At 44.5% G+C, this 23,764-nt stretch overlaps 1 protein-coding gene across 1 annotated transcript in view; it reads left to right on the top strand.

Moving 5' to 3' along the window:
• dnhd1 (dynein heavy chain domain 1) overlaps positions 1–23,764 on the top strand; it is a 112,873-nt gene that overhangs the window by 49,639 nt on the left and 39,470 nt on the right. Inside the window, exons 22-29 of the mRNA XM_072462678.1 lie at positions 6,373–6,564; positions 7,014–7,430; positions 7,551–7,950; positions 12,738–12,830; positions 12,897–13,043; positions 13,807–13,985; positions 15,971–16,615; positions 17,998–18,378. Coding sequence (XP_072318779.1) covers positions 6,373–6,564; positions 7,014–7,430; positions 7,551–7,950; positions 12,738–12,830; positions 12,897–13,043; positions 13,807–13,985; positions 15,971–16,615; positions 17,998–18,378 — 2,454 coding nt within the window. The remainder of the gene's footprint in view (positions 1–6,372; positions 6,565–7,013; positions 7,431–7,550; positions 7,951–12,737; positions 12,831–12,896; positions 13,044–13,806; positions 13,986–15,970; positions 16,616–17,997; positions 18,379–23,764) is intronic.

The following is a 23,764-nucleotide window of genomic DNA, read 5'->3' as shown; positions in this document are numbered from 1 at the left end:
CAGACACGACACGGACAGCTGTGTCCTGCAGAAGTTCTCTGACCACTCTGCCATCATCGGACTCATCATGGACGATGACGATGTGGAGTACAGAGGACTGGAGCAGGACTTTGTGGACTGGTGTCAGCGGAACCACCTCCTCATCAACGCGGGGAAGACCAAGGAGATGGTGGTGGACTTCCGCAGACGCCACTCCACTGCCCCCTCACCAGTGAACATCCAGGGACAGGACATTGAGAGAGTGGACTCATACAAGTACCTGGTGTTCATCTGAACCACAAACTGGACTGGACTCACAACACACACGCACTGTACAGGAAGAGACAGAGTCGGCTCCACCTCCTGAGGAGACTCAGGTTTTTTGGAGTGACAGGTCCACTCCTGACAGGGCCACTCCTGAAGACCGTCTCTGACTCTGTGGTGCATCAGCTCCTGTAGGTGTGGTCTGCTGGAGCAGCAGCATCACAGAGAGGGAGAGGAAGAGGCTGGACAAAGCTCCGTCCTGGGCTGTCCTCTGGACTCAGTGCAGGAGGTGGGGGACAGAAGGGTCCTGGCTAAACTCACATCTATGCTGGACCATGAGTGTCGCCCCCTGCAGGACACTCTGTCCCCTGCAGGACACTCTGTCCGCTCTGGAGAGCAGCTTCAGTGACTGATCCACCCTCGCTGTGGGAAGGAGACGTTTGGTAGGTCTTTCCTTCAGCTGCTGTCAGACTCTACAACAAACACTATTAGCCCTGAACATGTGTTACTGTCATACCCATGTGCAATACTGACACCCATGTGCAATACTGTCATACCCATGTGCAATACTGTCATTATCATAAGCAATACTGTCATATACTCTGACATAATGTCAATCACATTTGTGCAATATTCTCCGTCCATATAACGGCTGTAAATAAGAGTGTTACTATTGTTACCATTATTTTTTTTACTTATTAAGAATATAAGTTTTTATAAGAGCTTTTCTATTAAGAGTTTTTTAAAGTTTTCTATAAGTTATCTGTTCTTTGTTGTTTACTTCTGTACCTACTTTGTGTTGTAACACTGGAATTTCCTCATTGTGTGACAAATAAAGGCTTATCTCATCTTATCTTTAAAGTCCTGTTTCTCAAAGTCAAGTGATTCTTTCAGCATCTCAAAGCTTTTCATGTGATTATCTTTTACAATCTGGTGAAACATTTATACCTTTGTAATCCAGACCCTGAATCTCAGGTCAGTTCTATTTGGTACAGAACCCTGATCATAATCCTAAACAGTTTAAGATTTTAACATCTTTGTTTAGTTTGTATCTTTTGGTTATCTTTTAAGCACAGATTTTACCCAGGGATTCTTCTTCCACATGACTCAACCGTTTGTCATCTGCCAGTGAGGCCTGCACAGGAACCTCCAGCATAACATTACTCTCAATTGTTTTCTATTGAGCTTCATTTCATACCATTACGCTCTGATTTGAGCTGAAATGAAGTAGTTTCTTTCTTTTGATAGTTGTTGTTTTGAAGCAGATACAAGGGTTTTCCTTGCCATACAAACCTTGAGATTGTTTTATTCCACTCATCAAACAGCCGGTCAGGGATGGAAATCGGGAGAGTCTGGAATATATACAGGAATCTGGTGCAAAACAATAATTTGTATAGTTTCAATCCTTAGACTAATCATAAAATCCTTTGACTTAGACTTAAGTATGGGATCAGAGTCCATTTCAGAGCTCTTCCTTTATAGTGGTTCTTTATAGTTTTTCTCTAAGATAGTAGACAGTTCTTTATGGAGGACTACACTTGATTCTTGATGTTGGACCATCGTAAAGAACCTCAATATTTTGAATTATTAAATCATCTATTTTGAATTTGGTAAGCACTTTAAATAAATACAGAATCAAAAGCTTTCTCCAGATTTATTATTACAGCAGTTATTTGTTTTTCTTACATGGTTCATTATGTGTAAAGGTCTTGTGTTTGCCATTTGTTATAAATCCTGTCTGATCATTGTGAATTCAATTTGAGAATTATTTTGGACACAATTGAGTTGTATATTCAATAATCCACATTCAGAATTGAAATTGGTCTATATGAGGCACAGTCAAGTCGATCCATCCCCTCTTTAGGTATTAAAGATATGATGGCTTCTTTCGACTCGAACAAATATGATCTTTTTCAAGGGCCCAGTTAAAAGTTGGTAAAAGCAAAGAAGTAAAGCTTTATACCACTCTGAGCTGAACCTGTCTCTCCCAGAAAAGTATAGTTTTTTAGTCCTTTGATTGCACTTTGAATTTCAGTAGCTGCTATTTCAGCACCTAATTTTTGGTCTTGTTCTTTGGTCATGGCATTGTGATATTTTTTGTAGGAGTCAAACGATAATTGTGATTGTTTGGTTAAATTTACATTTTTCTACCTATCTCGCATTTAAAACAATGTTCTTTCTACCTTTTGTTATTTTCTAAGCTTCCAAACTAACCACTTTGAGAATTTTGAACCACTTTCATAATATATTTGTGAGGTAAGGTGCAGGTCATTCATCTCAGCCCTTGTCTTTTTAATTTCCTCTTGCATTTGAGGACCCTTGTTTTCAGCATGTTTAGCTTCCAACAGCTTTAGTTTGTTCTGTAAATCATGACTTTTTTTTGCCTTTGTTTCTTTTTGGGCGAGGCTACAGCAAATACCCTGCCCCTCAAAACTGCCTTAGCTACAGTCCACAAAATGTCTCAATGTCTTTTGTCAAATTTACACTTTCAGCCGAATTTACATGTTGGCTGAACATGTAAGTTCCAGTCTCCACCGTTAGTATAGTATAGTATAGTATAGTATAGTATAGTATACTATACTATAGTATAGTATAGTATAGTATAGTATAGTATAGTATACTATACTATAGTATAGTATAGTATAGTATAGTATAGTATAGTATACTATACTATACTATAGTATAGTATAGTATACTATACTATACTATAGTATAGTATAGTATAGTATAGTATAGTATAGTATAGTATAGTATAGTATAGTATAGTATAGTATAGTATAGTATAATAAATATATATATAATTTTTGGACACCCTCAATTTGCCTGAAAAAACAAGGTGAAATCAAGACACTCGAGAACAATAAATCTCGGTGGTATAAAGCTGTCGAAGAAACACTTATCCCTCTGCTTTTAACAACGTTTAACTGGGCACTTAAAACAAAAAGACTCAGACCTCTCCTAGTTGGAAAGAAGCCATTATATCTCTGATACGTAGAGAAGGAAGGACCGAATTGATTGTGGATCATATAGGCCTATTTCTATCCTGAATGTGGACTATCGTAAATAGACCTCAATTATGTCTAAAAAGAAATGAACAAATACTTCCAAATTTGACAATGGGTCGCAATGATCGGACAGGATTTATTAACGACAAACACAAGATAACATATGACAATCCCTACACATAAAGAACCATATACATAAACAATGTTCCCATACACATTATCATTTATGTTTACGTGAACTATTGTTAATGTTATACATATGCACTTTATTTCTATATTATGTTAATGTTTAGTTTTGGAGGTTATATGTTACCACTTCCTGTTGTGACCACTTTCTCTGCCTGATGTTGAGGCGCCAGATCGCTGTTGTTGTCAAGTTGATATGTTTTTTTTTGACTGTCGAGTTTATGTGGTTTTTGACTGCCAAATTTATATTGGATGAATGCTGGTCCAACTTGAAAGACCCAGGAAAAAGACGCAAGTCTTAACTCGGCTTCAAACTTTTATTCCGTTAACAGCAGAAGCAGCAGCAGTAACAGCAGAAGCAGGTCAAAAACCTTTGAATAGTATTAGTATAGTATTTTAATATTTTTTAATCATTTTTAATGTTTCTAATTTTCCAAACCATAAAATAGGACACTAACACTTATATCAATGCTGACTTAAATGTGTTTTAAACAATAAACTAATTCAGTTTTTAATGAATAAACAAATACATTGTTCCAAGTAGTTCCACACCCCAGTCTAAATGATCCAAATGGCTTTTAGTTTAAATAACTATTCCCCAACCTTAAACATTAAATAAAATATTCCATTACTTAAATCTAAATGAACATCTTCAATGCAAACAATGCTTCAGTTTAAAAGTTGCTAAACCTAAGATGAGGTCAAAAGGATCTCGACTTTACTCTAGTGACTTTGCTGTTCTACAGCTAGAAAATGTAACTGCTCCAACCAAATTAAATACCTTTGAGCAGGTTTAAGTTAAAATAAATCTATTTTTACAAACAAATCCACTCACCAGTGCATCTTTGTTCTCTCCTGTTCATTCATGTGTTTGGCCCTGCTCACCTGTATACCTGAGCCCAATTAGTCCTGCAGCTTAATCTGCTGGCTAGGGCCCCATCAAATCAAATCAAATCAATTTATTTTTGTAAGGCCCAAAATCACAACAACAGTCACCTCTGAGGGCCGAATCAACAATGTCTGTGGTGGCGATGGAGTCAGACAATGTCTGTGGTGGCGAGGGACGATGTCCCAGGGTCCTCTGTCCTTAGACTCTCCTTCTCGGCCAGGAAAAACTACAAAAAAAACCTCTTTGGGAAAAAGCGTAGAAACCTGGAGGAGTTCCAGTGAAGGAGAGATCCGACTCTCACAGACGGACAGACGGACACGAGGGAGACTGGAGCTGGACCCACTCTTCAGGCAGATGAGGGACCGTCTGAGTCGAGCTGGACCCACTCTTCAGGCAGATGAGGGACCGTCTGAGTCGAGCTGGACCCACTCTTCAGGCAGATGAGGGACCGTCGGAGGCGAGCTGGAGCCACTCTTCAGGCAGATGAGGGACCGTCCACACAGGGCAGGGACCACTTCACCAGGGGAGGGGCATCTGGGTCCACAAGTCCTCAGGAGTGAGAGAAAGAAGAAGAAGGCGGTGAACAGTTTGCAAGTGGAATCAAAAAATAAATATTGTTTGATAGCATAAGTAGTCAGAAGAAGAAGAGGACAGAGCTCAAGCTGTCATACTTCCCCCAGCATAGTTACTCCTAGGGCAGCGTAGCTGAAGCTGTGGGTTTATCTTTCTGTTCCTAACTAGTCTGACCATAAGCGATTTCGAAGAGGAACGTTTTAAGCCTGGACTTAAATGAAGAGACTGTGTCAGCATATTTAACATGGGTCGGGAGCTGATTCCATAACACAGGAGCTTGGTAGCTAAACGCTCCACCTCCTACAGTACTTTTATCTGCCGGCTAGGGCCCCATCTGCTGGCTAGGGCCCCATCTGGAGATAGCCTACTTGGACCAGAAATTAACTAAAGATAATAATAAGTGGGAAAGAAGAGTGAAAGGAGAGACATTAGAAGTAGAGCTGGGCTATTTGACTTGACAGTTGTCATGTGACTCCATGTTTGCTCGAAACATGTTAAAAAAAGTGACACAAAGAAGCTGGAAAGAAACATGTCTGAAGAACAAGAGAAAGCAACAAAGTCCACAAACAGAACAAAGCTCTTGTCATTAGTCTGGACGCTGAGAAAGTGCTTATAAAGTATTTATAGAGCCCTTTACAACACTCAAAGTGGCAAGTGCTTCACAATAAAATCAAGGCAATACAAAACATAAAAATAATTAAAAACAAACTGTACAAAATAAAGTGACACTACATTACATAGTGTTAAAAGCCAGTCTGAATAAATATGTTTTAAGCCTAGACTTAAAAAGGTTAAAATATGTGATAGTGCGCATGTCGGGGGGCTGAGGTCGGGGGGCTCATGTCGGGGGGCTAATGTCTGGGGGCTCATGTCGGGGGCTCATATCGGGGGGCTAATGTCGGGGGGCTCATGTCGGGGGGCTCATGTCGGGGGCTCATATCGGGGGGCTAATGTCGGGGGGCTCATGTCGGGGGCTCATGTCGGGGGGCTCATGTCGGGGGGCTCATGTCGGGGGCTCATATGTCGGGGGCTCATGTCGGGGGCCTAATGTCGGGGGGCTCGTGTCGGGGGGCTCATGTCGGGGGGCTCATGTCGGGGGCTCATGTCGGGGGGCTCACGTCGGGGGGCTCATGTCGGGGGGCTCATGTCGGGGGGCTCATGTTGGGGGCTCATGTCGGGGGGCTCATGTCGGGGGGCTGATGTCGGGGGGCTAATGTCGGGGGCTCACATCGGGGGGCTCATGTCAGGGGGCAGTTTGTTCCAGAGTCTGGGACCAGCAACTGAGAAGGCTCGATCCCCCCAGTGTTTGAGTCTGGCTCTGGGGAATTCCAGCAGAAGCTGATTTTTTGACATTAGAGTCCTTAGAGACATTAGAACCCTTAGAGCCCTTAGAGCCCATAGAACCCATAGAGCCCTTAGAGACCTTAGAGACCTTAGAGCCCTTAGAGATCTTAGACCTTAGAACCCTGTGTGCAGGTGCAGGCTGCTCTGGACGCTGGTGTGAGGAAGGTGACCAGCCTGGACCTGAGTGCCCTGGAGGAGGTGCGGGGCTACAGAGACCCTCCTGAGCATGTGGTCATGGTGCTGGAGGCCGTTTGCTTGCTGTTTCACCAGCGCCCAGGCTGGGACAGCGCAAAACATCTGCTCAGACGAGATAGCTTCTTTCAGGTCTGAGTACTCACAGGCACTTGTCCACGAAGCCAAGTACATTGTCCCATATCAACCAAAATGTGACTATATTCTTTAGGAATCATTTTTAACTTTTGATGCGGTAAGAGGAACCTGCAGTTTAGCCCTGGGGCAAGTCTACACTACAAGCAGTGGGAGCATCAAGTGTAGCATCATTTAGTTCATGGCATTTGTTTTTATTTCATATATGGCTTAATATATAGGTCCTCTCTTGTATTAGCTAGCTTTTGTTTCTCTCTATGTAAGTCCCTCTGCAGCCGGTGAAACAAATTTAATTCTTTAAAAATGTTTGGTCCTAAAAGAGGATATGCCGGACTAAAGGCACTCAAGGGCATATTTAAAGGCCAATAACAATATGAATAATGCATATTTGTCCTCAAAGAGGTTATAAAGCCTGTACTGCTAACTGTCATTTCCTGTTGTTCAAGGAGCTGGAGTACTTTAACCACTGCTGCGTGTCCTCACAGCAGCTGCATGAGCTGAGTATACTGGTCCGTAGTCCTACCTTTGACCCAGAGTTGGTACGAGAGGCATCTCAGGCTTGTGAGTCCCTGTGTCGTTGGGTGCTGGCGGTGTACGAGTGCTGCAGGCTGCAGAAGAATGTGGAGAGGAGTCAGTGTCTGGAGGCAGAGGCTGCAGCAGCTCGAGTGCGCCTCCATGTGGCCCGCAGACAGAAGGAGAATGCAAGGGCCAAGCTGAAATCACTGAGGGTGCAACTACAATGTGTACAAGAGCAGCTCCTCAAGCAAACCTCTGCGCTCCAGCAGGCTGAGCAGGTCCACAGACAGTCCTGCACTGTGGACCAACTGGAGACGTCTGTGTGTGTGTGGAAGAAGGATGCCCAGGTACAAGCACACATTCTTCACATATGTTGTAGTCACAATCTTGTCTTTGCACTCGTGTCTGTACCTCACCTGTGAGCTTGTACACTTTCCTTTTGTGGATCACTTGTGTTCCTACTGTAGAAGGCAGCTGTGGCCCTCACAGCCGTACCTGGGGACGCCTTCCTCACTGCTGCTGCCATCTCGTACCTGGGCCCGTTTGCACCGGACACACGCTGTGAGCTACTCACAAAGTGGAGAGGATTGTGTGAGACAGGCAGGATCTGCCTGGTACCAGAGGATCCCAGGAAGCCCTTGCACTCTCTGATTGGTTCCCACTCTTCTCCTCGTTTACCTGTATCGGCCCTCCAACAGGATCCCCTGGCCTGGGTCCTCGGTGTGAGTGAGAGGCAGCAAGAGGGAGTGGCCCTCTCCAGCCTGCTGCGCTGCCTTCTGCTGAAATACAACTGTCAGCAACTCTGCCCTCTGCTGGTAGACCCACACAGCTGCTTAGACTTTGACTCCCCCCAGAGCTGCATTACAAGTACGGCCAATTTATGCTTATGATTTACTGACTTTACATTTCTGAAGAGCACACTTTTACACAAAAGTAAATCTACAGAAATCTTCTGTTGAATGCTGTTACAGTGAATACATTTCAGGATTAGTTATTACACAATATTTTGGTTTGATATCAAAGCATACATGATATGGTATGTTTCTTTCTTTTTTCCTTGTTTCATAACATTCCGGGAATAAAAATGCTATAAATTCCACAATAAAAATTCATAGAGCTGACTCACTTTGCACCTGTAACTGACAAAACTGTCCATGAGATCATCACCAGTCTGAGTTCATCTACATGCTGCCTCGATGTGTTACCCACCAGATTTCTAAAGTCTGTGCAGAACAGTTTGTTAGCACCACTCACATAGTTAACATGTCGCTTCAATCTGGAACATTCCCAATGTCTTTGAAAACTGCGGTCATAAAGCCTCTCCTAAAGAAGCGCAGTCTTGATGCTGCAGTCCTGAGTCATTACCTGCCCATCTCTAATCTGCCATTTTGGGTCAAAGTCCTTGAAAAGGTTGTAGAAAAAGATTCAGTTGTAGTCATCTGGACTCTATTTTTTGGAAAAAAATATACGTTTTGACTCTCATCATCAGTCATTCTCAATCTGCGACTCAGGACCGGGAACTTGAAAAGGTTGTTTACAACAGCTCCCTGATTTCCTCTTCATAAACAACTTATTTTCCAGTTTTTCAAGGTTTAGACCTCTTCACAGCACTGAGACTGCTCTTGTCAAGGTAACAAATGACATCCACCTTAACACTGACACGTGCAAACCCTCAGTACGCTTATGGTGTCCACCATCTTATAAAGGCTGCTTGATATGCTGTACATATAAATAAAGCTGTAACCCTCTTATTTCCTGTAACTCTGGGAAGCATCAAATTAAAAATTACCCTAAAAAAATAAATTAAAAATTATATGGATTCCGCCTGGACATTTTCCTTTATTATAAATCCCTAAAATTCATTGTTAGTTAATTTACCTTCAGCTTTTAAAAGAGAATTGTCAAAACCCAACAAAAGCTAATTTCAGTGTCAATCAAACCGTACATCTACACCAGCTACATACATATATTTAACAAAGAAAAGCTGGGCGGGATTTAAAATCTGAATTCCTCTGTGCAGAGCTTGTTTCTACTTATTACACTACTTATTATATATAAGTAAAACAGACATCAGAGTCCAAAACTACAGAGTCTCAGCTTCACAAAACCTTCTGCTAATTGTTTATGGTCTAGAGGATCAGGAACAGCTTCAGTTTGAAATGGGGGTCATTTTTTCAGGCAGTGCTGCTTTTGACACTGTCTATCATATGATTCTCTTACAGAGACAAGAGGACTGGGTGGAAATCACTAGCACTGATCTAAATTGGTCCTATCTTGTTGAAATTGGTCACTGTGTCTCAGACCGTATGCCCCTGACCTGTGGGGTGCCCCAAGGGTCAATCCATGGACCCTTTATTTTCAATCGCTACATGCTGCTGTTAAGCCAGTTAATACCCAGTGAAAATGTGTCCTATCACAATTATGCAGACGACACTCAGATCTATGTTTCACTGTCGGCAGGTGAATATGGACAAGTAGATTCACTCTATCACTGCATCCAACAGATCAGTGTGTGGAGGCAAAACAACTTTCTCCAGCTGAACTCAGACAAGACTGAAATTATCGTCTTTACCCACAGAAACAAAGAGAAAGTGTTAACAGTGTCACAAGCAGACTGCAAAACAAACACCCACAGGCTCTCTTCCTCATCTCTGGTGACTTTAACCACGCTTCTCCCTCTTCTGTCCTGCCATACTGAGTGTATGTTACCTGTCCCACCAGAGACAATAAAACGTTGGATTTATTCTTTGCCAACACCAAGGAGGCTTATTCCTCCTCCCCCCTCCCTCAGCTCAGACCACAATCTTGCACATCTGCGGCCTGTGTATGAACCTATTGTGCGCAGGCAGCATGTGGTGCCCTGTGTGGTGAGGATGTGGTCTGCTGAGAGCGAGGAGGCTCTGAGGGACTGCTTCAGCACCACTGTCTGGACCGAGCTTTACAACCATGGGGAGGACATCAACACCATCACAGAGTGCATCACGGACTACATCAACTTCTGTTTTGAGAACATTGTTCCCTCCCGAACGGTGCGGTGTTTTCCAAACAACAAGCCATGGATTAACCGTGAACTGAAAGCTCTGCTGAAGGAGAAGAAGAGAGCCTTCAGGTCAGGGAACAAGGAGGAGCTGAGGACTGTGCAGAAGGAGCTGAGGAGGAAGATCAGGCAGGGGGAAGCCGGCTACAAGAGGAGGATGGAGGAGCAGCTGCAGTCACCCAACCCCTCCCCCTGCACAGCTGCATGCTCCCTCTTCCACAGCCGGACAATGGCCCACACCCGTTCCCCTTCACACCTCTGCTCTGGCCCATCAGCTCCCCACTTCACCTGGACTCACACATCCCCTCAGCACACAGTCCCCCTGCCAACCACTGACTGTCACAGCAGCACAGGTGAGGAGTGAGCTGAAGAGGATTAAAGTGAGGAAGCTAGCAGGATCTGACGGCATCAGCCCCAGGCTCCTTAAGTCTTGCGCAAATGAACTGTGTGGAGTTATGGAGCATGTCTTCAACATGAGCCTGAAGCTGAGGGTGGTACCACAGGTCTGGAAGACCTCCTGTCTGGTACCTGTGCCCAAGACCCCGCATGCCAAAGACCTCAACAGCTTCAGGCCGGTGGCTCTCACGTCCCACCTGATGAAGACACTGGAGCGGCTGGTCCTGGACCACCTCCGCTCCACCGTGAGCTCAGCCATGGACCCGCTGCAGTTTGCATACCGGCCTGGCATCTCTCTCACCTGGAGAAGCCTGGCAGCTCTGTGAGGATCCTGTTCTTTGATCTCTCCAGCGCCTTCAACACCATCAGCTCCTGAGGGACAAGCTGGAGATGGCTGGAGTGGAGTATGACCTGGCAGAGTGGATCCTGGACTACCTCACAGACCGACCCCAGTTTGTGAGAGCCCGGAACTGTGTGTCTGACACTCGGACCTGCAGTGTGGGGGGCCTGCAGTGTGGGGGCGCCCCAGGGCACTGTCCTCGCGCCCTTTCTCTTCACCCTTTACACTGCAGACCTCAGACACGACACGGACAGCTGTGTCCTGCAGAAGTTCTCTGACGACTCTGCCATCATCGGACTCATCACGGACGACGATGATGCGTAGTACAGGGGACTGGCGCAGGACTTTGTGGACTGGTGTCAGCGGAACCACCTCCTCATCAACGCGGGGAAGACCAAGGAGATGGTGGTGGACTTCCGTAGACGCCACTCTGCTGCCCCCTCACCAGTGAACATCCAGGGACGGGACATTGAGAGAGTGACTCATACAAGTACCTGGGTGTTCATCTGAACCACAAACTGGACTGGACTCATAACACAGACGCACTGTACAGAAAGAGCCAGAGTCGGCTCTACCTCCTGAGGAGACTCAGGTCTTTTGGAGTGACAGGGCCACTCCTGGAAACCTTCTATGACTCTGTGGTGGCATCAGCTCCTGTACGGTGTGGCCTGCTGGAGCAGCAGCGTCACAGAGAGGGAGAGGAAGAAGCTGGACAAAGTCATCAAGAAGTCCAGCTCGGTGCAGGAGGTGGGGGACAGAAGGGTCCTGGCTAAATTCACAGCTATGCTGGACCATGAGTGTCACCCCCTGCAGGACACTCTGGAGAGCAGCTTCAGTGACAGACTGAGAGGTTTCGCAGGTCTTTCCTTCCTGCTGCTGTCAGACTTTATAACAAACACTGCCCTGAACATGTGCAATACTGATGTAACCATGTGCAATACTGATGTAACCATGTGCAATACCTGTAAATAAGAGTGTTCTATTTTGTTTTTATTATGTTTACTAACCTGCTAATAGTATTACCTAGTCTTGTGCTAGCTATTTTTACTTTATTTTATTTTATTCTATTATCATTATTTTATTATTATTATCTTATTTTTATCTTTATTTTTTATTTTTTATATTTATCTATTTTATTTTATTTCCCCCCCTCCATTCCCTATTAAGATAGGTGAGGAGTTTTTTGTTTTGTTCATAAGAGTTCTATTAAGAGTGTGTTTTTTGAAACTTCCTATAATCTGTCCTTTCCTCCTGTTCTACTGCGTTGTAACAACGAAATTTCCCCTTGTGTGGATATTAAAGGTTTATCTTATCTTATCTTAAAACCTACAAACCGAGTTAGAAATCTGGGGGTAATAACGGACTCAGACTTGAACTTCAACAGCCACGTTAAAATCAATAACATCAGCAGCTTTTTACCATCTAAAAGACATTGACAAAATCAAAAGTATAGTGTAACGGCCTGCTCACTGGCCTCTCCAAATGAGCTGTAAAACAGCTGCTGCTCGGGTCCTGACCAGAACCAGGAAGTACCATCACATTAGTCCTGTTCTCAGGTCTCTGCACTGCCCCCTGTGGCTCAGAGAAGAGACTTTAAAGCAGCTCTGCTTGTGTACAAGTCTCTCCATGGCCTAACATCAAAATACATCTTGGATATGTTGGATATATAGTTCCATATGAACCATCACGGACTCTGAGGACCTCAGGGACCGGCATCCTGCTGGTGCCTAGAAGCCGGACTAAACTTGGGGAATCACTATTTCAGTTCTATGCAGCTAAACTCTGCAACTGTCTGAAGCTGTCTGATAATGTATAAATGTAGGCTAGAAACAATTTTGTGCTCTAAAAACTTGCCTAAACTAGCCTTTGCATTCTCTGTAGGAGAGATCAGGATGGCTCTGAAGGACTTTGATTTGGAGCTTTACGCTTATGACCCAGACTTCCTGGACAAGTTGGAGCAGGCCACAATCACAGGTACACACAGAGATTTCAAAGAGGTGGATGCAGTTCAGGCTGAACCAGGGTTTTTTCTCTGCCCAGGGGCCCGAGTCCTGGTGAGGGCCGCAGAGAGAAGTCCGCCCTGTCCACGCCTCCTCTCCATACTGTCCAGCCTGGGGTCTTTACAATCTCAAACCAGCTTCTGTCTGACCTTCTCCACGACCCTTCCTGTGTACATGCTGACCACGGGTAAGAGCAGTGAATGCTCAAGGATGGATTCTAGCAAGGATTCTGCAAATTCTGACTACTTTTAGGACTGACGTTTTATGTTTAGAACTGTGTGCAGCTGTTCTAAACAGAAGCTATTCTAAACAGCTGTTCTAAACTGTTCGTAAAGTCAGTTCTATTTTCTTGTACCTCCTGATGACTGAGTAAAAATAACCCTTATGCTGCACATTAAAATCATTACTGTTCACAAAAAACGTTCTCCAGAAATGTAAATTATATTTTTTTGGAGGTCAAAATAAGTCCAAAAATATATACTCAAACAATCAATAAAGTTACTAGGTGGGAGGAATTTTCAAATATGAACCAGAACAAACATCACCTCGCTGGGGGGAAAGAGCCTGAGCTTGTGCGGGAGGTTGAGCGGTTCCGACTATGTAAGACCATGTGAGATGGGCTCTGGAGCCCATCTCACATCTCAGAGGGGCTGGACACTCCACTTCTCTGGTGATGCCCGCGGGGAGAGGCGGCGGGCTGGGGTGGGCTTGCTTATAGCCCCTCAGCTTAGCCGCCACGTGTTGTAGTGTAGAGTACCTGTCGTGGTGGCAACCCCCGAACCCCGTGGTGGACACCGGAAAGTAAGGGCTGAAGAAGGAGGCCTATCAGGCCTTTTTGGCTTGTAGGGCTCCTGAGGCCATCGACAGGCCATTGATCAGACCATTTGCTTCACTTCTAGGATGTAATCATTCTCCTTTTGGAAAGTTAAACTGGACCTTACTGTTTGTAGAGATGCCAGTGCCTCTCCTGCGCCTGCTCCATGTAGTGGACCTGTCCCTCAGCACACAGGAGGTGGAGAGCTTCATGCAGACTCAGCTTCTGCCTCCAGAGTGCAACCCTGTCCTGAGCAAGCACCAGCAGCTGGAGCAAAGCAAGCGCCGCCTCACAGAGCGACTGGGCTCCAATGAGGTGAGACTGTCCTGGGGTTGAGTCCTGGACAATCAAAGGTCTTTCTGGGGGGGGTTATGGAGTTTGTCCATATGTTTGAGTAGGCCCTCTCTGCGTACTCCCAACAATCTTCATCAATACATTGAACAGAACCACCTCTGGTGACATATTTAGGCAAGGCAAGTTTATTTGTAGAGCACATTTCATACACAAGGCAATTCAAAGTGCTTCACACAACAGGAAAAATGCATTAAAATCACAAAGAAATTACAGAAACAGAATTACAATAAAATTAACTAAATAAAAAAATAAAAAACACCTAGCCACAAAAGGTAACGTGTTTTCCGAGTCCAACTGATTGGTACGTAAAAGTCTTAACATGCATCCATCTGTAACTCCACAGAGAATTAAAGGAATGAGGAGCAAATATCTGTACTTTTATGGCAACCAGAACTAGCGGGGCCCATTGTGGAAAAATTGTCAAACGGTCACATTTGTACAGCACTTTTCTACCTTCAAGGCACTCAATGTCCTGGACATCACGGACCATTCATACATTCACACGCTAGTGTGCACAGACACTGGCATCAAAGTGGGTCAGTGGATCTGACTGCTCTACCAAGTATGTTTATGTCGAAAGTGGGATTCGAACTGCCGAACTTAAGATCAGAAAATGAGCACTCTACCACTGAGCTACTGCTGCCCCAAACTGAGCTACAGCCTATAGGCCTATCCCCATCTAAATGGCCTTCAGATTTGATTCTTGTGTGCGTACTAGGGACTAGACAGCCTGTCTTGGATCCTCTTGTATTGTATTAACACACATTGTGATAACTTAAAAAAACATATGTCAAGGCATCCTGAAAAATAACAATGCTCTGTTTCTGCAGTACTGAAGTAACAAGTAAAGGCACATGTGACACAAGGGGAGAGTCTCGGAGAAGAGAAACCCAGGGTCTAACAATGAAACCATGTACAATATTGACTAATTCCTCATTCGTCCAGGAGGGTTCCATTGTAGAAAAATTCTGTTGTATCATCTGGACTTTGTAGAATTCAGTTGTAGTCATCACCTCCAGATGACTACAACTGAATCTTTTTCTACAATGAAACCCTCCTGGACTCTCATTCAAGAGTCACTCTCAATCTGCAAATCGAGTCTCACAAATTCAGGACCCCAGAGCGCCGTGCATCTTCATCTTAAAGCCACAACCCACTCAATTGAAAACAGTGAGGTGAAGATTCTAGGCAGGGAGAAAAGATGGTTTGAAAGAGGCAATGTTTGTTAAAAAAGAGAATTCTTTAAACCAAAACGGAGGTTTCAGATTCAACCTTCCGGTTGTATATAATAATGTTTTGAAATCCTGGCCCAGGCCATTTTGATGCTAATCAGGTACTCAGGGAGGAGGGTACAAAAGTCAGTTTACAAGAAGATGTAGATAGACCATTGCAGGACTGTTAGGAAACAGAAGAACTGTCTCAAGTGAAACCAAAACCTCCTTTCATCAGGAGGTCTTGCCAGGTGGGCAGGGCCTACACAGAGTAGGGTATAAAACCTGAGTTCCCAGACTTGATAATTGATAATTACTCTTGGATGAGAGTTGAAATATTTTGTTTTTCCAAAAAATGAGTCCAGAAGACATGTACAATATTTAAAGTATTTGAAAGATTGGTCCACTGGCAAATCCCATCATGGTTCAAAGCAAGAGAAGATATTTATGAGAATATCAATTATTTTGGAGGTTGTTTAGTTAATCTATTTTGTATCAATAATGCATCTAAAAAGGCACCAGAATTCAGGACAGATCATTTTATCAACATTTTCCCATGGAAAATTCCAGTCCTTCTAGTCTAGACAAAACAAAGCTAGCAAAGCATGTTAGCATCAGCTGTTTCTTGTTTATGGACGCATGACACTCGCTTTGTCAAGACCCAAAATATGATATATTCAGTGCATAATGCATGACATAAAGCCATACTGAAATATGAATATGTACATTAGTTAAAACAGCGCTGCTCTTTTCCAGGCCTCTTTGATGGACTACATCGTGGCGTGTGAGAGGCCCCTGTTGGAAGAGCCAGGTTTTGCAGGAGAGTTGACTGTCTTCCACAAGGAGACTGAGGAACTGCAGAGGGAGCTGGATCAGGTTGAGGGTGCTCTGTGTGAGTGCTCTGAGGTGCTGATGTCCTCCCAGCCTCTCTTTGCCCTCACTGCTGTCATTTACAGAGCTCTCCAGCAGGTGGCAGTGCTGTCCCCAGCCTACTACTTCAGCCTGGAGCAGTTTGTGTGCGTGGTGAAGCAGAGCATTTCAGGGCAAGCTGGAGTGCTGGCGTCTCACTGTCCAGCGCCAGGGGCAGTGGAACACCTCTGCCACCAGACACTGTCACATGTGCTACTGCACTACAGGCCCTGTCTGTTCAAGAGCCATGCACAGGTCCTTAGGGTGCTGCTGTGTGTGACCCTGCTCCGGCACAGGCAGCTCTGCTCCCAGGCTGAGGAACAGGCTTTTCTTCAAGGGCCCCTGATTACTGACCACACAGGGACCTGTCCTGAGTCCTGTCCTGAGTCCTGTCCTGAGTCCTGTCCTGAGTCCTGTCCTCAGTCCTGTCCTGAGTCCTCTCCTGTGCTGCCACAGTGGATCTCTGCAGAGGTGGGAAATATAGCAAGTAGTCAATAATGTTGTTGAATGCTGTTTTGAAGATATGCAAAATTTCAATAATCAGTATATCGTTGCTACAAAAAGAGCTGATAAAAATGTGAAAAAGGTAATATTTCTGCACTTTCTAATGTCTGATAATGAAACCTCAACTAATACATTTAGCACATAAAACAATAATATTAGATTGTGTTCATTGTAAATTGCAATATTGATCTTAAATGGCTTAATAATAGAAACACTGGTAATGTAACATTTTAGAGCAGTAAATCTTAAGTTTTGGCTGAGCCTTAGTTGCAGGACAAAACAGGATTGTTGAAATATGCAGGAACTAATCAAACTACGAGTTAGAATACACTAATAATAAGGAAACACTGTTGTAACAAAGGTATTTGCCCTTTGTCTGCCAGCTTTAGATAGCCCTTACCCAGTCTTCACAGCCCCACAGAAAACTTAGTTTTTCATTGAAAAAAAAGTATTGTATAAAAAGTAATATAAAATTATAAAAGTAAAAACAAAATATTACTATAGTAGATTGATCCTTTCCATTTTTTTGTTGGACATTAAAAAAAAAAAATAGTAATAATAGTAACAGTAATAGTAAATAGTAATAATAATGAAATTGTTTTCATTAGAAAAACGCACTTTTATACAGTTTTGTTTGGCCTTGTTTTTAATTTGGATGAAAAAACACGTGCCACTGCAATTAAATAAAGTCGTTAGGATTATAATAAAAGTTTTACATGGTAAAAAGAGCAGGGCAAAGATGACAGACATCTTTACATCTTTGAACAAAAGCACCATTACAGACGACATGGGACCATCTGAATGTTTTCTTTTATGATGCACAGATTATATGCAGCACTACATGCATGAAATAAACTATTTTTACTTACTAGTACTTCTTTAGGCCACAGGAGAATAACTGTCCACTTTCATGTGTGTGCTGGAGTTTGGACGTCCCACTCCTCTTCCCCAAATTCGGATCTGTCACATCCTTTTCCTTATTTAGAATATATATTTCTGTTCCAAAGCTTGCTAAACAGGAACGTTCAGTTTTGCCTGAGATCCATTTGGAAAGAAAGCGAAAAGATCTCGTGTAAGCTCATGTGTGCAGCACAGCATAAACACCATGATGTCACACAGGCAGGGCTTCCCCAGCCCTTGGTCCTACTGCAGCCCAAGTTATTGCTTTTTCTGCAGGTGAATTGTTCTGTATTGAGTGAACATGGTGCCCTGCATCATGTCATATAATTAAGTCCTTAAGACGGCTATTTTTGTCCATGGCAGGCAAAGAATTCAAGTTGATTTTGCATAATATGTCCCATTTAACACATTTTTGTTGTATTGACATATCGTCTGACTCTGTTTATCAGGATGTGCTTCCACAGCTGCAGGCCCTGGAACAGTTCCCTGCTCTCAGGAGCCTGCTGTGGTCCCTCAGCTCAGTTCCGGAGCGTTGGCAGGAGTATCTGGGTGTACCCTCCTGTGTCACAGGTCCGGTCCCCTTGGAGCCCTACACAGAGCTGTCACTGCTGCTGCGGGCCCTGCTCTGGAGGACCCTGAGGCCCGACTCCCTGCAGCTTGTGGCAGAGGACATGGCTGCATATCTTCTTGGTGAGCCCCCCTGCTGTGAGGACCTCCATACCCTGCCCCGCCTCCTGCTGCTTCACTCCGGCCCGATCATCCTCACAGGGACCCAGCACACTGGCCCTCAGCCCCTGCGCCTGATCAAACAGCTGGCCCTCCGCGCACAGGTGACTTTCTTCATTCAAACTCAACTGTACAAAGGTTTAAAGACAATACAGATGTTATAGCCTTCTTTCAGGTGCTTAATATTAAACAAGACTTGCATTCAGGGGAGTCAGGAGAGGCATAATTAATGTTAATATTTGTATTCTGGTATATTCTGGTATGTATTATAAACCTCGTTCCCTTTGAATTCAATATGGAACTATATTTTTCAATTAAGAATATCAGAATTTTGGCATGCCCCATGACCCCTGCTCCAATACAGGGAAGAGGGGCGACGTGAGGCAGCACCTTGCTCTGCCGCTCGGTGCACAGTATCATTTCTCACAAACTGTGCTGTATGCGTCCTGTCGTCGGTGGGCCGTCAGGGCCAGTAAGGCCTTCTCTGCTAGCCTAAACATAATCAGAATATAATTTAAAAATATATATATTTTCCCACAAATATGTATTAAATGATTCCCCAAAGTAAGAGTTATACTCTTCATTTCATGGCTTTCCTCTTGGTTGCACTGCTTCTGCCCCAGGTTGAGATTTGGAGGCTGGTCTTTATGTTAGATCTTTTATCCAATCATATTCAGCCATCATGTGTCGCCAGGGATCTGAAATCTGCCCTCTGACCTTCAGACTCAACAGGGCGGGTGCTTGTAGCTTAAAGTGAATGGAAATGATGCGTCAACCAATCAGCTTCAGAGTTGGCTCTTGTACGCCTTCTAGCAGGTGTAGCACGTGCACGTCTTTTGATTGGATCACCAATATTGAGAGGCAGGTCCTATGGGCGGGCCTATGCAGAACCTCAGAACCAGGAAACTGAATTTGACAGACAAATTAATCCGTGTACTACTAAGCTGTTTTTTCAACCCACAACGTGGAAGGAGGAAAAGATATCGATTTGGTCGAGAATATAACTATAACGCCTTTCTCAAGACGAACTTTCAAAGTTCCAACTACGAGCGCTCTCAATGGCTCACGGGCTCCGAGAAGCACTGCAAACTGTACTGCTGGAAATGCCTATTTGCAAGTGATCGATTTGGTCAACGAGACTCCAAAGTACGGCTGGGCACTTACAAGCAATAGTGCTTTGGAAAACTTTTGGGGACGAGTGGATCTACAGCTCAACGAACAACGCGGGCAACGGGGCGGGCAACGGGGCGGGCAACGGGGCGGGCAAAGGGGCGTGCAACGGCGCGGGCAACGGGGCGGGTAACGGGGCGGGTAACGGGGCGGGCAACGGGGCGGGCAACGGGGCGTGCAAAGGGGCGGTCAACGGGGCGGGCAACGGGGCGTGCAAAGGGGCGTGCAACGGCGCGGGCGACGGGGCGGGCGACGGGGCGGGCAACGGCGCGGGCAACGGGGCGGGCAACGGGGCGGGCAACGGGGCGGGCAACGGGGCGGGCAACGGCGCGGGCAACGGGGCGGGAAACGGGGCTTAGTTGAACTGTACTGTATTGTACTCTTCCCCTGCATTTCTCTGAATAGAAATGTCAATTTCAAGGTGACTAGAGCCATGGCATCATAATGATGATAATAAGCGATGGATTTAATTCGGGTGGGACTGTGTAGGACCTCACTGAAGGCCCAAGTCCCGGGCCCACGGCCCCCCCAATGTGTCCTGTATAACAAATAAAACTCTGACGATATGCTCTGTACTTCCATATTCTGGATGATGTAAGAAATGTATTTCTGAAATGTGTTTCAGTCTTGCATATTCATTATAAAACAGTAGTAAACGTTCTCACTCGGTAGGGCAAACAATACGCCAGACTCACGGCAGCGGGCGCTTCTGAGCCCATGGACTGTTCCACTTCTTTGTTCTTGAACCTTTATTTACGGCTTATCAAAATGTAAAGGTAAGACCATAAACTTCTATTTATTTTGGCTTGAAGTAGGTTCAACTGGAATACATTTTGACCTTAAATAAAATATGTGTTTTGTTTGTGTAAAGAATGCTGTTATAACATATAAACTATAAACTATGTTTAAAGGGCTCTTTTGGGTTCATTCGCATTTGTAAATCTGACTCTGAACTGGTATTGAACAGTTTAGATTCTTGATCGAAGTCTTGGCCCCATATTTCCCCCTCTGTCGTTGGGCCGGACTGGGCCGGACTCCGGTCTAAGGTACAGAGTTATGTTGCACATCCTCGTAAAGGAGAAAACGCTGTGTTATTTACGTCCAACTCCCTAGTTAATAATGTAGCCAAATATACAACATGAGATGAGAGGGCATGAAAGTGTGTGACTTATAAATGGCACGAGGAGCCTTACCAAAGAGATGACAAAAGGAGCAAGGGACAGAGATAATGTGCCAGCATAGATAGACCCAAAGCTTCTAGTACCGGAGATACGTAGGAAGAACACTGACACATGAAGCCCAATCAGGTGCGTGTATTTTGACAATACAACTCTTCACAGAACATAAACTCAGTTAATTTAAACCCGTTTCTATGAGTGTGTGGAGCCTGTGTTAGGCCAGGCCCATACATGCAGGGAAAGAGCCAGGGACACTGGGACTGGGACGGTTTGCAGCCGAGTGTGAAGCGGCTGGGATGAGAATCAGCACCTCCAAATCTGAGGCCATGGTTCTCGACCGGAAAAAGGTGGCTTGCCCTCTCCAGGTGGGTGGGGAGTCCTTGCCCCAAGTGGAGGAGTTCAAATATCTCGGGGTCTTGTTCACGGCTGCAGTGATGCAGTCGCTGCATCGGACTGTTGTGGTGAAGAGGGAGCTGAGCCAAAAGGCAAAGCTCTCTATTTACCGGTCGGTCTACGTTCCTACCCTCACCTATGGTCATGAGTTTTGGGTAGTGACCGAAAGAACAAGATCGCGTATATAAGCGGTCGAAATGAGTTTCCTCCGCCGTGTGGCTGGGCGCTCCCTTAGAGATAAGGTGAGGAGCTCGGCCACATGGGGGGAGCTCGGAGTAGAGCCGCTGCTCCTCCACGTCGAGAGGAGCCAGCTAAGGTGGCTCGGGCATCTGTTCCGGATGCCTCCTGGGCACCTCCCTCGGGAGGTGTTTCAGGCATGTCGCACCGGGAAGAGGCCCCGGGGAAGACCCAGGACACACTGGAGGGACTATGTCTCTCGGCTGGCCTTGGAACGCCTCGGGATCCCCCCGGAGGAGTTGGAGGAAGTGTCTGGGGAGAGGGAAGTCTGGGAGTCCCTGCTCAGACTGCTGCCCCCGCGACCCGGCCCCGGATAAAGCGGCAGAAAATGGATGGATATTTTATTGTCTCAATGATTCGTTTAATTTGCATATTTAATTAATGAATATGTGGCACCCAGAGCCTGGAGCAAATAAAGCACAACGGAGGAGAAAGCGTCCTGGTTTAAACTCACAAGTGTGTATGGAGTGGAGTTTAGTTGATGTAATTTATATTTGAAAAAAAATGCCTTTCCTTTTTAAGGTGCCTGAGCCCCATCCAGTTTGCATCCAGAATATTCCAAATGTAAAACATAGTTGCTACATAACCACACAAGACCAGTGAATGGAAAAGATATATATAGTACTTTACGTACTGTAAATATACTTATTACTTTATGTACTGTAATATACTTATAACAGATGATCACAAATATATATATTTTCACCTGTACAGCATCCCCAAAAATAGATGGACCAGGCCTTTGGGTGCAAAGCGACCAACACTGGTCTGATCCGAGCCGACCCTCTCTTCTCTCTTACAAGAGTTCTCAAAAGTAGTTTTCACTCTTGTTCAATGTCACAGTCTCTGTGTAAGTAAAAACATCATCATATAAATGACGAGTAAGGTTCTGTGTCACAGTTGTGTATTTGTCAAGTGTATTACTGCTTTGTGCGCTGGCCCCCACACTTGAAGAGGTCCACCCACAATTTGAAATGTAATGCTGAATTTACTCAGCCGTAGCCTTTAGAGACATTTCACTCTTTAATGTTCAGATCCATTGGCATCAGAAGTCAGGTAAAAACCTTCAAACAGACAAAACACCAGTGTGAATAATTAACAGTGTTACAAAAACTAGCATAAAAGTCAACTAGAACCACTATAAAGCAATCAACAAATATTTTACACAACACATCAAAATAATACATCACATTAGCAGCATTAAACACCAGACCATATTTAACAACTGTCGAATACAAATACAAAATACTATTACAAAATACAAGCTCCAATTAATAATTGCAGCAATCAAGCAATATTACTTTGACTTAGTATTCACTTAGATGTATCGATATTTATACTGCACAATAACCCACTGTAAATACATCACACCAAAATATAGCACTTGAGTTCTTTCATTCATATTTACACCCACACCAAAAACACAAGTGAGATAAGTAAGCTGAACCCGCCCCTTTAACAAACAGTCTTAAACCAACAAACGAAGCGGCACAAGCGGCGACGCCCGCAGCACATTATCAATCACAATGGCGTCCACAGCTTAAAACGGTTCAAATAAAGCCAGCGATCTCCCCGGCTTCAGCGTTCACATGTGGATACGAGGCGCTCCTGTCTCCCACAACTTCAAACTACTTTCGCCGGCTTCAACTTATGCCCCGGGGGGACGCGTGCGTTGCTAATTAGGGTCCGGGACGCGCCCACACTTAATAGTTCCCCCGAACACCGCAACGATCAGCCCAGTGCAACAGTATTACAAACCTGTCTGAAACCACTGGCTCAGGTCTTTAGGGTCTTTCACAGGATGAACATACTTTGTAATTCTTGGTCATCGTGTTTGTGGACATCTTGGTCCATGACAGATCAGGTCCTGATTTGGAGGAGGATCCTACAAAATAGATGTGGTGTTTGATTGCTGGTAACCACACTTTTATCAACTGGCCTTCCAGTTTTAACCGTTGTTGGGGACAACTCAAGCCATGATTAAGCTGCTTGTACTACTATAAGTTGTCGTAATCATCGTTTGTACAACTGCTGATTATAGCAAAAAGATTCATGCAAAAAGCAATGATGAATATTATCATTTTTCGATTACTTCAGTAGACTAAAATACACACAAAAAAATGGGACCATAATTAAACTAATAAAACCGTGACTACTTTGTATTTATGCAAGACAAGAAGCAATTTCTTTTGCTAAACAAGCACTTAGCTGCTGTTTGAATACATGTGTGATCTAAGAGTATGAACATGTATTAATAGTGTAAAAACAAACCTTTACTTCAAACATGTTGTTGTAACTTCAGGGTAGCAGCAGATAGCTGTGTGGACACTTGTTTCTCTGTCCAGAGAGGGGGCAGGAGGAGGTACAGGAGGAGGTGTGTCTGGAGGCCTCCTGTCATCTGCCCAAAGTTACCAAAGAATAAAAGCAAAAATCACATTTCAAGCACATGCACAGTAATCAAAAGTGAGGGAGGGCTTAATGAGTAAAATAAAAGTGTAACAGTTATATAGGA

Source organism: Eucyclogobius newberryi, unplaced genomic scaffold (assembly GCF_026437365.1).
Source record: "Eucyclogobius newberryi isolate DKJ021-1_F unplaced genomic scaffold, fEucNew1.0.hap1 SCAF_4, whole genome shotgun sequence".
Lineage (NCBI taxonomy): Eukaryota > Metazoa > Chordata > Actinopteri > Gobiiformes > Gobiidae > Eucyclogobius > Eucyclogobius newberryi.
The sequence above is the reverse complement of the archived record's forward strand: the minus strand, read 5'-3'. Positions and strand labels throughout refer to the sequence as shown.